Below are 17,187 nucleotides of genomic sequence, written 5' to 3'. Positions count from 1 at the left end.
CCTTTCTTGTGCTTGTTCTTGGCAGCAGCGGAAGCATTTTCCGGAGGCTTAGGTACTTTTCCTTGAATGTATTCCAAAACATCATTGTTATTAGCTATGATCTCCAACTTGATCTTCCATGCAACAAAGTTAGATGAGTCACCCAACTTCTCATGTTCCTTGAAGAAAGAGGAATACATCTTGGCTTAACTATATAGACTCCTTCAACTTTCCAAAGATGATTGTTTGAATACTTGTCTCCTTTTGGGCTTGTCCTTCACCTTAGCTTTGATACCATGTTAATTTTGACACTGCTATGCTGTTTCAATTACTTTTAGCCCAATTCAATTTTTCAATTAACAATCTTTGCAATAACAATTAATTTTCCCAATTATCAACGGTCACTGAAGATAGAACAGTAAATGGCATGATAAAGGAGACAATCAACACATCAACAAGAGACATCGGGTTTGGTTAAAGACCAGGGAAAAACCCCACAAGGGGGAAAAACCTTTGTAAATTTTTCTTCTATTAGATTGTCATAAAATGTTCAACAGAGAGTACAATGAGCCCAATACAAAATGATCTAGCAAAATAACCCAATAACATTCAGAAATATGTTCCCAACATCAGTATATATTAGAGAAAGCTTTTCTTGTCTGTGGTCAACTATGGTCAACTGCAGTCATATGTCAAAATTAGCCCTAGAGCCCAACCACATGGAGGAAGAGCTGTGCATGTGGCTGAGACCCAATACCCTAGAACACGTGCAAGCTTCAACCCTATATTTTTGGACTTGTGCGAACCACTTTCCTCGACCTTGCTTGGACTTGTGCGAACGAAGAAGAAGATGCTTGGTGATGTCCAAATGAGCTTGAGGTCACTTGTATTTATAGGCTTCCCAAGGTGACCTATTTCCTATTAGGGCCGACCTGTCCAAATGTGCATATGTGGGCTTTTCTTCATAAGTACACTTTCCCTTGTTTGAATTGGGCGCTTCAATAGTCAAATTTGATCTTCTCGAAAAGAGGAATCTAGTCCCATGGTTGGAATTTGTCACTGAGCTGCCAAATTAACAATAAGCATCAATGATGATAACATCAGTATAACCAATATTGTCAAAATACCAAGGCCTTGACAAGTACGCTCTATCTCTTCACTAGATCAAAGCACAATGCTGGGAGGCATAAATTTGGACACCATCACCTCTCAAGGCACATACACCACCCTGGTGTTCCCAAGGTATGTCCTCACAGGACCATTTCCTAACTAAGGACCAGACAATTCTTTACCAAGTCGATGTATCCAACTTAGGATGCTAATCCTAGTCAATCACAATACATGACTCAAGAATGTATGTCCTGATGCTTATCCAATCCACTATTCTCCCTACCAATGTTCATGCACTAGGATTACGACTGTTAGTCTTGGCCATAGTATGTGATACATGGAGAACACGTTGTCCATCCTCACTCCCTTTCATCTAGGGAGGAGATAACTATAAGCCCAAGCTTGTGTCGGAGGTACTCATACTTCCTGTATATCAACTACTTGTTCATCTTGTTTGTAGCTTCTCGACTCCTATCTGCACTGTTACCACTCAAAGTAGCAGGGGACCTAAAGGGGATCCCTAAATGGAAAATGCTAGACCAAGGGCAACAAATGGAGACTTAGCCCACTGTCACCTCAGCTAAGGTTGAAGAATTATCTTTTCAAAGGAATGGGACCACATGGGACCAAGTGTACCCAACTTAGGTTAGGAGGTAAGAGTTTAGCAACCAATGATGTTCTTAACCCAGACAAGGAGGGGGAAAGGATCAAAGAAATAATTTTCACTTAAAGGTGTTGAATTGATCCTATGAGGCACTAGCCTTGGGGATACTAGGGCAAAGTTTGATCTCGGAGCTAGGGCTTGGCTTTTCTCACAACTCCACCATCAGAATGGCTTCAAAATTGGAAGAGGCCTTGAGGAGACACCAACGCAAGAGAGGCTAGGAGATTGAACTTTTTGGAGGGCTATTTTGTCAGGAAAATGATGCCCTAGGTGACCCAACTTGGCTAGACCTAGGAAAAGGTGAAAAAGAGTTGATTTTAGGTGACCACCTCTTGGTAGATCAATGCCTTAGTCTTGGGAGAATGGAGTCTATGATAAATATGAATGAGTACCTTGGTTCTTAGTCAAGGAGGCCTCAAGACTACCTCAAGCATTCTAGGACAAAGAGAAGCAATCTTATAGCTTTAATACTTCGATGTGCAAAAAGGTGATGGCTTATCAAGATGAATTCGTTGATAGAATTATCCGTAGGAGATTTCATTCAAATTACATGGCCCATACATTGAGCGATGCTTTATAGAGACAAAATTCCACAATTTAAGCAGTAAATCCATGCAACAATTAGCCCTGAAAATAGCGAAAATCCCAATCCAATGTATATGACAAAGTAAAACAAGAATAGCATTAAAAACATGTACTTACATGTAATAGAACATATCCAACCATCCACAATTTGACAATAGAGAAGCTCCAAGATGAGATAAACCAAATCCACACATCAAAATTCATCCATAAATCTCCAATTCATCCTCCAAGAAAAATTGCGAAATTCTCAAGAGAGAGAAGAGATCAAATCCAAAGTGATGATGAGCAAATGAACTCATCTCACTTGTATTTATACACTAATGTCATGTCCCTTCCCAAATGAATTTGTAACAGTTTTTTGTCTGTCCCCATTTTGGTACAAATTTTGTTAAGTAAAGGACCCAAGCAATTTTGACTTAGGGACTTAGGAGAAATGAAGGCTGGATTTATTTGCTAGTGGAAGGTGGGGGCCATCCAAGTGGGAAAACGCATGGGGCAATTTGAATTGCGTTGGTGGGAAAGCGTATGGCTGTTGGAGGGGCCCACATGAGGAAAAGGGAGGCCCACGAAGTCATAAGGAGGAAGAGCTCCTCACTTGAGGATTCATTCATTCTTGCATATTGAAATCACTTGACTGTTTGCTCGAGCTACTTAGCCGAGTCAACTGGCTGCTTAGCCACGAATCTCTCAAGCAGGAGATTCAACCTTACCTTCGGGGGACTACGAGTGCCACCCTAGGAAGGCATTTTCACAGCACCTTGAGGAGCACCAGGGAAGATCCATAGCCAACACATTCAACCACAAACTAGCGGTGCGTATTTCTGGGTCAGAAGAGAAGGGAACATGCAGTTGTGATCAGAGCTTTATTGGGCCAACATTTGCCTGGGAAACTTTGAGAGTTGAAGGATATCAGGTGGTCAGCCTTAGGGAGGAGTTTTGGAGAAGGTGGGTGCAACACACACCCTACATATGCCATTGTAGCCCTCTAGAGGATTAGGACCCCGTATAGGGATACCAAATCCTAGATGAAGACCATCTGCAATCTTGCATAGGATCCAATGTGTCCCCTAGCCATCCAGTACAAGAAGTCATCAAAGAAATTGAGTAAATGAGCTTACCAATCATGGACCACAGGTGGGGACTTCATAATGGTTGACGCATCCATAATGGGATTTGGTATGTGCCAATGTCTCCTAAACTCCAAATGGGGTTAACCAAGTATCCTATTAGGTACTTCTAAAGGGGATAATATATTCAAGGTACATCCTTCAAATTGTTGTTGCATGTGACATATAGGTAAATGAAGTAGGGGATGAGAAGGGGCAGTGCTGGGCCACATGCTGGGGTACAAGGGTAGCTAATAAAAGGGAAGCCCACACTTGGGTTTATAATGTATAGGAGGGAGCAATCGTGGTATATGAGGTGCCCCGGCATTGATTTTTCCACCCTTCTTTATATGCCTTTTTCCTTTTTATGATTTTCTTTGATTAATTGCTCGGGGCTCAAGGGGTAAGAGCATGATGCATAAGATATAGTAGTGAATACCCCCTTTTATGGTAGGGAAGTTCATTTCTCACCAGGGGTTGGGACAATCATGGGTTCCTATATGATGAAGGAAGCTCATAGAACCTGTAGGAACTAGGGTGATGACCATGATGATGGGGTAGAGCTCATGTATTGACTTTTGCCCACGTGTTAAATGTGTTTGTACTAGCCTTCTTTTGCATTTGTGGTACATTTTCCTGTTGAATGTGGCCAAATATGCTTTTATCCCTTTTTTCGCTGCATCAACCTCTGGGGCATCATTCCAGGCCTAATCCAAGGTGGAGGCAAGGGGAAGGGGTGAGCTTACACTATGTGGACTCAGTGGAGGAATGTGGACCCAAGGGGGGTAATATAAGCGGATAAGGGAGCAGGACCACACAAACAAAATTGGGGTTTCCTGTGAAATACTATCCCTAAAGTCAAATGGTCAGTAAAAGAGATCCCATGGGACTAGAATGCAAGGCTAATATCCAAAAGGGCTCTAGGGGACAGGAACACAGACCTAGCCCATTCTTTTCGCTGAATCCCCCCATTAATCCATGCCCAGAAGTGTCCATGATAAGCAAACTGCAATATTCAATTACCAAATGACAATGCATACCTTTAGGTATGGGAGGCCCACCTTCAAACATATGATCATGGTAGATGGGCGAGGGACCACATGGCTTGTTCAGGTGGCGGAGAAATGGCACAGTGAGCTAGCTGGTGGTTGCAAGGGGTTGTTGATTGCCGACTGAGGACCATCTTGGAGAAAAAAATTCTCCTAGGGATATCACCCACAAAATGGTGGGAAACATGCACCATACTCTTGAATCATTAAGCTCTTCCATCTTCTAAGAAAAGCCAGGTTCTTGACAATCTTTGTAGAGAATCACGATTGAGTCCATCACATCATCAAATAGTCCATCAAACATTTTACGGACCCAAACAACTTCGTAGCTAATTGTACCAACTGCCACATCTTTTGCCTTTGTAGTGCAACAAAATTCTGCTTCATGCTCTTCCTGGAACCAGATCCCAACCATTAGTAGCATCTCTTCTCATCATTAGCACTGCCAACCCAAACAATGTATTCTGAAGTCTCACGTTGTAGTGTAAGATCCTACATGTCAACTTTTGCCTCCAGCTCCCTTTGAAGTCAATATTTCTTCACGAGTCCTTCAAAGTACGAGGCCTTCTTTAATCATGAAGCTTCTTCAAAAATATGGAGATTTTTTTCTTTTCTAATTGAGACATTCGTCTTAACATGATCCTTTCCCTCTTACTGGGAGAACCTTCATGCTGCTATCTCAAAGCAAACTTCTTTTGCATCTTCTAGGAAAGTCTTCGTGCTTTGCTACAATCTTTCATTTGCTGTCAAAGCTTACGTAGTTCTTATTATTGACCTGCAAGCTTTATTAGGAGGCTATGAAAGAAAAAATATAGTTAAGCAAAGTACAAAGACAATAGCAATAATAGTAATTAAGGAGATGTAGAGTACTTACCTTTGAGAAAGGTCAACTCCCTCTTAATCTTGGACTTTTTCATCAATCTTGTCCTCACATTACCATGATGTCATTTCTGTCATCTTCAAGAGCTAGATCTTCTTCTTTCAGTGGAAACAATTAGTAAGGGTTTTTGTTCCTAGGGGTTTTCTAATTCAAATCTTTGCTAGGGTTTACAAACCCTAGATGCTTCAAGTTCCAAAGTCTTCATGTCTTGCCATTCTTTAAAAGTTGCAATTTCTACAATACACAACTTTGTTAGTTGCAAACCCTAGAAATTCTATTGACAAGCCTTCTATACATGAGATGGTTTTCATTTCATTTGATCGCAAAGACCTAGTCTTCATATGTAGGGAAAAACTTTGAATGCTTAACATATGAACGATTTCTAACATATCTACACAAATGACACTTATCCTTCAAGAGATCATGTTATTCCCTAGTAGAATTAGCATACTATTCAATATAATTGACATTGGTTTGAAGACAACTTTGAAATGAACAGAGGTTATACATACCTCTTTCATCCTTACCGTTTTTTATCACAGGGATCCACTCCTTTTGCAACAAAGGTTATTTGGTTCTTCTTTCACTTATGTATATTGTATTCCTTCAATAGAAGTGCTTCAGACTTTCTGCCTTCAGACTAGGATATGAACCACAGAGATGAACTCTAGAAGGATCCTATATTCGAATTATCTACAACCAGTATATTCAGTCCTTCAATCATACTTCTCTTCAGGGATGCATACTTCGGACCTCAAATCTGTTAAGGAAGAAGGGGGCTTGTGTTATGAACAATACCGAGATGCAATAATGCTATTTCAGATATCAGCTACAGACCTTCACACTTATTTTAGATGTCATTTGGATCACCAAAACATCAACACAAAAACTCAGATTACTGAAATTATATGAAGGACTTGCATAAGGAATGCTGCAAGATTCGCATAAGGTGCTTTAGAGATGAGTTTGGATGAGTGAAATTATAGAGGAAGCTTGGATGCCTCTTAGATTTATTTTAGTGACAGTTTGCATAATTCCAGAGTCTTATAAGCCCTCAAATTCACAATTTTTCCACAAAGATACTTGCATTTGAATTTGGTGATTGTGTCTTCATTTCTGCGTTCCAAACCTGTTGAGTGAGCAGATCAACGATCCAATGCTGCTCTTCCTCCTTGCTGTCATATAGTGATGTTCAGAAAGTTTGTCTTGGTCCTTCTGCAGATAATTCAGATCACATTTCTTTAATAGATCACAGAGATATAACTTTCAACCTTGTAGTTTCTTTGTAATATTTGCATGGTTCCACACATAAGGTGCTTCATGTCCTTATCACAGGTCCACAAAATTTTATAGATTCCACAGGTAGCTCTTATGAATGTCATATGTCTAAAGAAAAAAGGAATTCGGAATCCTCAAAGAGGTGTCATTTCGGATGTTGGAGAGATGATGTAATTCAGATCTTAAAATATTTCTAATGTCCACAGGGACTCGCATCACAGAGAGGTATGTTACCATAGAAACTTGCATCACAGAGAGGTATGTCATGTCACAGGAATTCACATGAAGATGTGCTTCTGAAACTCATTCTCAAACCTCTGAAAACTATCACAGAGTTTGCCCTCTGTCTAGGATCATAAAAAAAAAGAAAACTTCAGTGTTATTTTTCCTTAACTTCTAGCACAATACAATGAGGAAACTCCGGCCTTCACATCTGATATAATATAAGCCTTTCGGTCTCTTTCATATAATACACTGATTTCAGCCTTAAACACAGAGAGAAAATGCAGATTGACAGAGTCCTTCCTCTACTGATGAACTCGGCTGCTTTACAGGCTTTGAACAAACCTTCTAACCTGCCTTATGCTTCTCATTCCTTTCATAGATGATTGTTCTTCAATCTTCCTATCTCTGATACCATGTTGAAATTCAAATAAAGTGTAGAATTTCTTATTATGGTAATTACTTGTGACTGATATGCATTCTTTTTCTTAGTATTTAATTTGATTAGTTATGTCATCGAGCAATTACACATTAACAAAATATAGAGATCACAATGCACAAGAGACAAGAGACACCAAAATTTAGGCCAGAGGCTATGAAGATCCAATTGCCAAGTGAACCCTCCACCAAATCTGAACATGAAGTCTGCCATAAGTCACAGATGATAAATGTCTCGAGTGGTTTGCATATCATGTAAGAAGGTGCCTCAGAGAACTTGCATCATCACAGAGAAAGTGCCACAAGAACCCCGAACTGTCACAGAGTTATAGGCACAGGAACCCTGGACTGTGACAGAGATGTAGGCACAGGTAGCCTCGAACTGTCACAGAGATGTAGCCTTAGGTAGCCCGAACAGTCACAAGGATGCAGCCTTAGCTAGCCCAAATTGTCACAGATATATAGCCTCAGGTAGCCTGAATTGTCACAGAGATATAGCCACAGTAGTTTGGATCCACAGAAGATATGTTGCCACAGTTAGTTCGGATCCATAGAAGATATGTTGCCACAGATAACTCACTGTATGTGCCTCAGACTTCATGCCACAGATCCAAAAATTGCCTTCCTCAGAAGAGACCCAAATTGGATTGCAAATGGTGGAGGATATGTGCCAATATATAGTTGTTTCCTCATGCAAAAAGACATGACTCTTGGGCTGGCCGACTTGTCATCCTGGAGGGCCGACTTGGCAACTTGGAGGGACATATGACAATTACAAAAATTCAAATTTTCTTCTTTTCACAAGGTCACGAAGAACATGCCCTTCTGACTAAAAATAAGGCATGAAGAACATGCTACAAAATAATAATAATAATTTCTTTTTCTTCTTTTGTTTTACATGAAACATATATTGATACAAGTACAAGGACAACTATGAAGACCGAACCTAGTAACTATTTCAACAGACATTAAATGCCAATTTATGTGCAATGGGATTTATCATATATGTTAAATTTATTTATCTCGTTATTGTATTTGTTGCTATATTTCCCACTTATCTTCCAAGAGAGTATATTGTCTACTTTCCAAACCCAACAGAAACTAGCAATGTATTGGTATTTCAATTATAACAATATGATGGGTGAGTTCGTTGATCATGTCATGTATGCATTTTTCATGTGTATTTTTTAGTGCCTAAATGGCAAGGAAAGACATAAAGGAGATTCAAAGCTATGTGAAACCGTGATTTAAATTGTTAGATTAAAGTATTTTTTTTATTGCTACTAGTGTGTACAACTGGTAAATTATTCTTTCTCAAATCGACCCCTTTTAAGTCCCCTTGCCTATGGATGAAATGCTGTTCTGAGTAGAACTTTTTAAAACCACGTTTAGATTTAGAATTCATTTCTGGATGAAGTTTTGCTAAGAAATATGACATTCTTGAGATTCTTATTATGAATAGGCAGATCTTGTACGAGGTAGCAAACGGGCTATGGCTTTTGGATACATAACAGGCCTCTTCTCATGTGCACATCTTGTGGGGAACCTAGTAGCACGCCTTCTTCCCGAAAAATATATTTTCCAGGCATGTTCTCTTTAGAAGTCTAGTCACCATAAAACTAAGCCAACAAATTCTTAGCTGGCATAACTTATTAATAGAATTGACATATTCAGGTTGCAACTGTTCTCTTGGTTATTTCAACAGTTTATGCAAAAGCATTTCTGGTGGAGTCAAAATGTGTTGTTCCAGACCAAGATCAGCGGAGGTCACTGTTGCTTCAGTCAGAGTCTATCATCATGCATCGGTGGAATTCAACAAAGGAAACTATAACAATTGTCTCAAGGAGGTTTACTTTCTGTCCTCTCTACATGCCCCAAACAATTGCAATCTTAGATAAATGTTGATAAATTTACCACATAATAGGGGGCTTTCTACAGCTTCCCTTTTAACAATAACAAAGATGACGCCGTTTATATATGTATATTCTTGATTGTAATAGTATGGGCCTCATTTCTGTTTATACTACAATATCTTCGAAGAGTCTGACTTTATATTTAATTTAGAAATGCAATAAGGATTTATCTTACAGCATTATTTTATTTCTATGACAGTGGAATCCTTAGGCAAATCATACTGGTTTCCTTCTTTTATGAGCTTGGAATGTCAGGCATCGATAGTGTCCTACTGGTATGCTTATCTTCTTTTATGGTCCAATATGTAGTTTATATTAGCAACAATTATGGCTTTTATCATTCAATCAATTTTTTTAATATTGTAGAAACATGTTGTGCAAAAGTACATTTAATATTGTTTGTTATTAACTTATTTGTGGAAGTCAAATCTATTACGATTCATACAAAATAATAGAGGACTTTTACCTGAGTTTCACAATCTTCAAGAATGATATATTATGCACTATAAAGAAAAAGGGAATGTCACGTTTGCACACACACACAAATGCACCATCATTGCAAACCACACCAATTATCACACTCCATGGGTTTACAAAATACTACGTTTAATGCCGCTTTATCATAGCCCAAAACTCACATAGGTGAATTCAACATTCTAATTGATCTCAAGCATGCATCTCCACTGTTAGATGAAGCAAGTGGCTCTGAAAGACAACTTATAGCAACATAACAATGATGAAATGTGAAGTAAACTGCATGAAAGGAGATGTGAACCCTAAACTAGATATTACATTCAAGACAACAATTGAAATGATCTAACACAATGATTTTTCTTTTAATATAAGAAAATACAAACTCAGTCTACAAGTTTGGAACTTACATTTTATTTTAATTGAGAAGAGCTTTGAAATATATACTGAAGCGATGAATTCACCATCCATTCATAGGAATTTCTAAATGAATGCCACGCGATTTGGGGTGATCATGTGACAAAAGAGTGACAATCATGAGAGCAAATATTTCAAAATTGCAAATCTCCAACAGTATGTAGTAGCTAAACACGTGTTGGGTCCTGACTAGGTTAAAAAAATAAATATGCTAGTTCAAGAATTTTGCATGAGAAAGCTGACTAGATTTAGCTAGTTGAGGAGAACTACTACATGGTGTAATTTGTATTATACCTGTATTTGTGCATTGATATTTGTACATCTCAACCACTTCAACCATTAATTGCAGATATCTCACCTTGCTCTTCAAAAAATATTCTCCAGCTACCAATTTCGTGGTCCTACATATACTTAATGAAATAGATGTTGTAGTGTGTGTGCATTGTCACAATTTATCTCTTACATTCACTTGTGAGTGTTTTCATTTTATATTTTAATTATGCACATTTCAGATGCTATCAAAGCTTGAAAATTAGGGCCCTTTCCAGTTATGCATTTTGGTTCTTCCTTGGAGCTTCTCCCACAGAGCAACCTATCTTCTTCACTTTACATTGGCTCTCTTCCAGGTCAAGGGGTGAATCACTTTACATTGGCTCTCTTCCAGCTCAAGGGGTGAATCACTTTACGTTGGCTCTCCTCCAGCTCAAGTGGTGTATCCCTAAGTAGGATTACTAAAGTCTAAAACTAAACCATGAGGCACAAGGTGATAAGAGATTAGCTTTAGTAAAACAATGTTTTTGGTATTCTTTTAGGAAGTGAAAGCGTGATGGAGGGATCTAGAGATTAGTGCCAGTCTAACAAGGGATTCTGACCTCAAGTATTCAATTATGGACAAGCAGCATATGTTTTGTTCTAATCCTTAAAGCATTTTAGAAGTTATGTGGGTTATTCAAGAATTATTGCCTATGTCATGAAGGATATCCTTGCTCAATAGGACTGTTTGCATATAAAAGGAAAGTGGGTTTCACAGATTTGAGAATATGATATGGAAATCAAGCCCACTAAGTAATCAAAGGGAAAGGTTTATTAAATATGTTACCTGAAGGCAATGAGAAGGCTTTGAACATTGGTTAGATGCATATCATTTCCTTTTTCTTGTCTAAGTTGGAACATCGTAATTGGTATGCTGATATTATATATTATTTGAGAAATTTTACTTGTCCAAACAATTTGAGTGATCATAAAAGAATAGCTCTTAGGCTAAAGGCTTCTAAGTATTGCTTGATTCAAGGATGTCTAGGATGGAGGAATCTTGATGGTTTAGTGCAAAGGTGCATTGACTAGGATTAGTCCAAAAATCTCATGAAATATTTGCATGGTGGATTCTATGGTGAACATTATGTTGCTAGGATGACAACACAAACTTTTGAGAGGAGGTTATCATTGGCCACCATTGCTTGTAGATGTCCATGATTTTGTCAAATCGTGTCAACCCTATCAGCTGTCTGTTGAGAAATATAGGGCATTCAATGTTAACAATTTCTTTGCTTGATAATTGCTTGTTCTTCTTTTACTTATGATCTTTCACTTTGTTAGCTTATTAGAGTGTTCTTTTTCATCAAAACAATTATCAAAATAAAGAAAAGTGACACAAAGTATAGGCTTCTCTAGCCAGGGCCAAAACCTCTCACCTCTAGAGAGGAAAACTCGATAAAATTCTTCTTCTAGATCTTCAATTGATAAGTACCAAGACCATGACACTGACTCTTGACTCTAGTATCATTCAAGAACCTTGTCACCAACCTTGCCCTTTATTGTCCTTCCTTCGTTTTTATTCTTCTAGAGAAACTTGGTCTCTACTTCTTATGCTGCACCTTCACTATTGCCCGAGAGAATCTCAGCCTCTAGATCTTCTAGAGAAACTCGGTCTCTACTTTTCTATTCCAGAGGCTTCCTTCCTTCGCTATCCCAGAAGAAACCTATTCACTGCCTCCCATAAGATTCCTTCTTCGCTGCCCTAGAAGATACTATTGCCCCATAAGATTCTGTTGCCCCAGAAGAATCTACTTCACTGTCCCAGAAGAATCTATTTCGTTGATCCAGAAGATTCTGCTTCGATTTACCCTTCGATACCCTAGAAGAGTGTCCTTTTACCTTAAAAAAAACCCTTTCTTACTGCCTCCTTTTCGCACTTCTTCGTTGGAATTGAGTTCGAACTTGATGCTTAGAATGGAGGCCGAGTTCCCCTACTTATACCCCTGTTCTCTCAGTCTTTAGGCCCGTTGACCACTCCATGTCAACTATCCCATAGCGGTACATTTTTTCGCGCATGGATTTCCATCATGTCCGAGCACTCAGATGATCCACAGATTCATCATTATCAGCTATATGTACACTGGAGTTTTGTAAACCCATTCTGCATTTTGTAATGTAAATGACACTAGTTGCAAAGCCCAGCAGAGGCAGTGCAAAGCCTAGAGAGACTGCGTCATCCACGCAAAGGGCAGAGGGAGTGATGCAGAGGCTTCCAGAGGCTATGCAGTGCCTTAGAGGGTTGACGCAGAGGGTCTTGGGGCTGACGCAGGTCAGCAGGAGGCTGCGTAGTGGCCAAAAGGGCCAGTGCTGAGCTTCAATTGTACCGGAGAGGGTTTCGTGGGATAGGTTTTCTGAATACTTGTTTTCGGATATAGAGGTATTGCCGCCGTGTATTTTTCTCTGTCGGGTGAGCCAGTTAGGCACCCAGTTGTACTCAGATAGACTGCATAATAATATAACCCTCTGAATTGTTGCACCGGTTTTTCCGCATTAGGTTTTTCCATGGACATTAGTCCAAAAATAACGGTGTCACTTGTGTGCTTGTTTTCTTTCATTTGATGATCTGTAGATGTTGTGACTGTATTGTGTTTATTTCGGTATTTAATGTATTAAATAACTTGTTCTATTATAAACAAGTAGAAGAAATAAACTAGCAAAATACAAATTAATTTTCTAACAGATAGACTTAGAAAATTCAACATGGTATCAGAGCGTGGTCGCAGATCATAGGAAAACTGAAGGCATCAGCCGAGCAGAGCATTTGCAACAAATTCAGTTGTCCTGAGTGATAGAGCTGATCCTTGCAGAAGGCGACAGAGGAAGGAGTGATGCAGAGGGACTGCGTCATCAGTTTGGGCTAGAGAGAGGCCAACGCAGAGGCTGAGAGAGGCAGAATCAAGCTCACGCAGAGCTCAGGAGGGCTGACGCAGTTGGCTGTGGGAGTTTATTTGCCAGTGCCGGGATTGCGTAGAGCCAATTGGCTCAATCCTTCAGTTGCTGGGGCATAGGAGGCTGTGAGTAGTTTGCGAAAGCAAATCTGGTGGGGTACTGTGGTCAGAACAATACCTAACAGGGCAAGACCAAGGTAGAGGGAGTTGTTGCCGAGGTGGATTTCTAGCCAAGGAATCCGGATCAGTGTTGCGGTTGCATAGATGATCGGAGAGGCGCAACTTGACGTTGGCAGAAGGATTTTCAGGAGAGAAATCAGGACTCAGAGGGAGTCCAGAAGAGAACTTCCAGACGAGAAGTAGAGAGACTCTGCAGGAGTCGAACAGAGGACTTCTAGGAGGGAAGTACAGAGACTTGGAGGAGTCCACAGAAGAGCAGCGAGATGGTCGTGAATGGGTTGAGAAATCAGGACAGGCTGGACGGAGCATCCAACTTTGTGGTCTGGAAGGCCAGGATCTTCTCCATTCTAGATAGACATTGCATCAAGGGCTTCGTCTCAAGAGTGATAGCTATCCCAGTTAACTCGGTAGCTAATGAATGTTGATTTGGGGTAGCATCGGATGTGCTCTAGCCACGAAATTTGGTGGACAGGTTAGGGCACATGAGATCTCCAATACCCAGAAAGGGTTTGGACAGATTCTAAACAGATAAGGAGATATTAAAATAATTAATATTTTTAACGGAGTCCCTAAGTCTAAACTTAGGGAAAATAAAATATTAATGTGTATTAATATGATTTGTGTTAGAGTGGTCCAAAAGACATGGCTCAAGCCAGATCTAATCTTAGCTGTTGATTAGGGACTTAATCTCGGCTGTTGAGATGTCAACAGGAAAAGTATAAGAGGAGACTTGAGGGTCACTTGGAGAACACACCAGATGATCAGTCATTCTATTCTCTAGAGCAGGGTTTGCTAAGAGAGATAGAATCAGTGATCGAGAGAGCAGCTGAGGGGCATTTAGTACAGAGAAACAAAGAAGGTAGAGATTGTGTCGGGAGAACAGCGCAACAGCCAAGGAGGGTGACACAGAGTCAGCAAGGGCTCATGCAGGGCCACGTAGAGGCAACGAAGTGTTGCGTAGAGCACCAGAGGGGCCAGCACAACTGACGTAGAGGCTCCCAGAGCTGACGCAGAGCCTCCTGGGGCTGACGCAGACCTACAAAGGCTGATGCAGGGCTAGCGTGAGAGAGAGAGGGGTTGACGTAGTCCAGTTTGGGCAGACATTGGGGTTGCAGAGTAGTTTTGTGCTGAGGAGATGCCGAAAGAGTTTTCCAGGGTTTCAGCTAGGAGACTTCTCTCAAACTGAGTTATAGCTGCTAAGGAAATTCTTTGGTCGGTAGGCCAGTTTCGGCACCCAGATTGTACTCTGGTATTGCTTAATAAGAAAACCATCAGATCGCTGCACCGGTTTTCCCACATTGGGTTTTTCTGGGGACATTGGTCCAAAAATAATGGTGTCATGTGGTGTGTTTGTTCTTGTTTCTTTTAGTTGTTGATCTTTAATATTTTGATCATGCACTGGTGTTTATTTTTAGTATTTACTTTGTAAATAAGTTGTTAAATAAAAATAACAAGTAGGTAGGAATAAATCAGAAAAAGTGCATGAAGGGTTTCTAAACTAAGTAAACTTAGAAACTTCAACATGGTATCAGAGGGTGATTGCAGATCACAGGAGGACTAAAAGACATCAGTCGAGTGGAGCAATAGCAGTAGAAAACAGTTGTCCCGAGGTGACAAAAGCTGTTTCTAGCAGCGCAGAAGTCAAGAAGTGTGATGCACAACCAACTAGAGCCATGTAGAAGAACCCGGGAGCTACGCAGAGCCTCAGAGAGGCCAACGTTGCTGACGCAGAGGGCCAGAGGGCTGACGCAGGGCATCCCAGGGTTGACGCAGACCCATCTGGGTGACGCAGTTCACAGAGAGGAAGTTGCTGGTGTCTAGAAGGTTGCAGAAATATTGTAGAGTGGAGCTGGTGAGGTTCTGTAGTCTGAACAATACCTGACAGAGCAGGTCCAGAGGAGTTGTTACTGAGGGTTTCTAGCTGAGGAACCTGGATCAGTAGTGTAGTTACACAAGACGATCAGAGTAGGGGGCATCTCGAAAAGCGGCAGAAGGATTTCCAGGAGGGAAATTAAGACTTAGAGGGAGTCCAGAAGAGAACTTCCAGACGGGAAGTAGAGACTTAGCAGAGTCAAACAGAGAACTTCCAGGAGGGAAGTAGAGGAGCGTCATGGCACTACACGGGGTAAGGGACCAGGATAGACTGGATGGAGCATCGAACTTCGCAGTTTAGAAGGCCAAAATCTTATAAATGCTTGACAGGAATCGTGTCAAGAACTTCGCCATGAAAATGATAGCTATCCCAGTCGACCCAAACGATAATGACAAGTACGAAGAGGTGATGGCGAGGACCAAGTGCATTATCCTTGACGGGGTCAAGGATCATGTGGTACCACATATAGTTGAGAAGGAAACAGCAGTTGAGATGTGGGAGGCTCTCAAGAACCTGTACCAGCATACTTATGTGCAAAGAAGAATGATACTCGAGAACCAGACGAGGTCGTATCAGATGAAGAAGGGTCAATTAATTGACACCTTCCTCGGAGGACTGAATGAGATCCGAGACTAGTTGACTGCTATAGGAGCGACACTAGATCAGGAGCTTATGGTGAGGACAACCCTAAATGCTGTCTCAGAAGATTGGGAAGTGTTTGTCCAGAGTATCCTAGGCAGAGGGACTCTCTTACCTTGGGACGAGATGTGGGCAACTCTTCGCCAGGAAGAGATCAGACGGCAGTCGAAGATAGGTAGCAGCAACAAAGGGATCAAAGTTCAGCAGGAGGAGGAGGATGTGGCCCTAGCATCTGAGGGAAAGCAGGAGAAGCGGAATAAGAAAGATCTCTCCAAGATCAAGTGCTTTCATTGTGGGGAGATGGGTCATTATGTGACCCAGTGCCCAAGGAAGAAGAGTAAAGGAGAGTCTTCCGAGACTAAGGCAGCGCCAGCATGGGCAGAGGAGGAATTTTTGACAGACGATGACTGTGCCATGAGTGCACACATGCCACTTGAGCGGAAGTGGGGAGACATCGAGCTGTAGTCAGGCAGACTATAAGCGATGAGGGGCAGGATCCTTGAGGTACCTAGCCTCATGGATTAGACCTTGCTACGGGAGCCCCGATGAGGAGTAGCAGGACTGGCTGAGTGGGTAGAGACGGATGCGGATGGAGCGGCAAAGAGAGCTATAGTGCAGGAGTCCTGAGACAACATAGAGCTAGTAGGCTGCAACAGTGCGAGAGGCATAGGAGTGTTGCCACCAGTGCAGGACGACACAGAGAGGTGTGCAACGATGCGAGATGTAGGAAGTTGTTGCAGCAGCGCAGAGGTCAGAGAGGGAGCACTTGTCAGCGGTAAAGGGAGCTTTAACATCAGTGGGTGTTTCTAGCCCAACATGGATGTCAGTTGGGAGATTAGTTACTTACTTCTCAGTAACTGGTTACAGTGCAGCAGTGGGCAGCACGATGCAGCTTGATGAGAGGAGGCGCATTGCGGATGCAGTGCTGGGAGAAAGGGCCAGTAGCAGCACAGATGCAGAGGGAGTTGTCGTACAGATGCAGCAGTGGCAGTAGCAGAACCATGGGCAGCAGTGCAGAGGATGTTGGGCAAGAAGGCCTAGCATCAACACAAGTACCGACACCGGGTGATTAGAGTAATACTCAATGAGGAGTATTGCTAGAGAACAGTCCTCGCTAAGAGGGAGTGTTGATTTGGGGTAGCATCGAATGTGCTCTAGCCACGAAATTTGGTGGAGAGGT

At 41.2% G+C, this 17,187-nt stretch overlaps 1 protein-coding gene across 3 annotated transcripts in view; it reads left to right on the top strand.

Moving 5' to 3' along the window:
* LOC149250448 (uncharacterized) overlaps positions 1-17,187 on the top strand; it is a 549,018-nt gene that overhangs the window by 187,635 nt on the left and 344,196 nt on the right. For all 3 annotated transcript variants that reach the window (XM_089459091.1, XM_089459093.1, XM_089459092.1), the window contains exons 4-6: positions 8,774-8,896; positions 8,986-9,158; positions 9,424-9,499. In XM_089459091.1, coding sequence (XP_089315217.1) covers positions 8,774-8,896; positions 8,986-9,158; positions 9,424-9,499 — 372 coding nt within the window. The remainder of the gene's footprint in view (positions 1-8,773; positions 8,897-8,985; positions 9,159-9,423; positions 9,500-17,187) is intronic.

This window comes from Pinus tabuliformis, chromosome 7 (genome assembly GCF_031772625.1).
Source record: "Pinus tabuliformis cultivar Carrire ecotype Pingquan chromosome 7, CPIR1, whole genome shotgun sequence".
In the NCBI taxonomy this organism is placed as follows: domain Eukaryota; kingdom Viridiplantae; phylum Streptophyta; class Pinopsida; order Pinales; family Pinaceae; genus Pinus; species Pinus tabuliformis.
The sequence above is the reverse complement of the archived record's forward strand: the minus strand, read 5'-3'. Positions and strand labels throughout refer to the sequence as shown.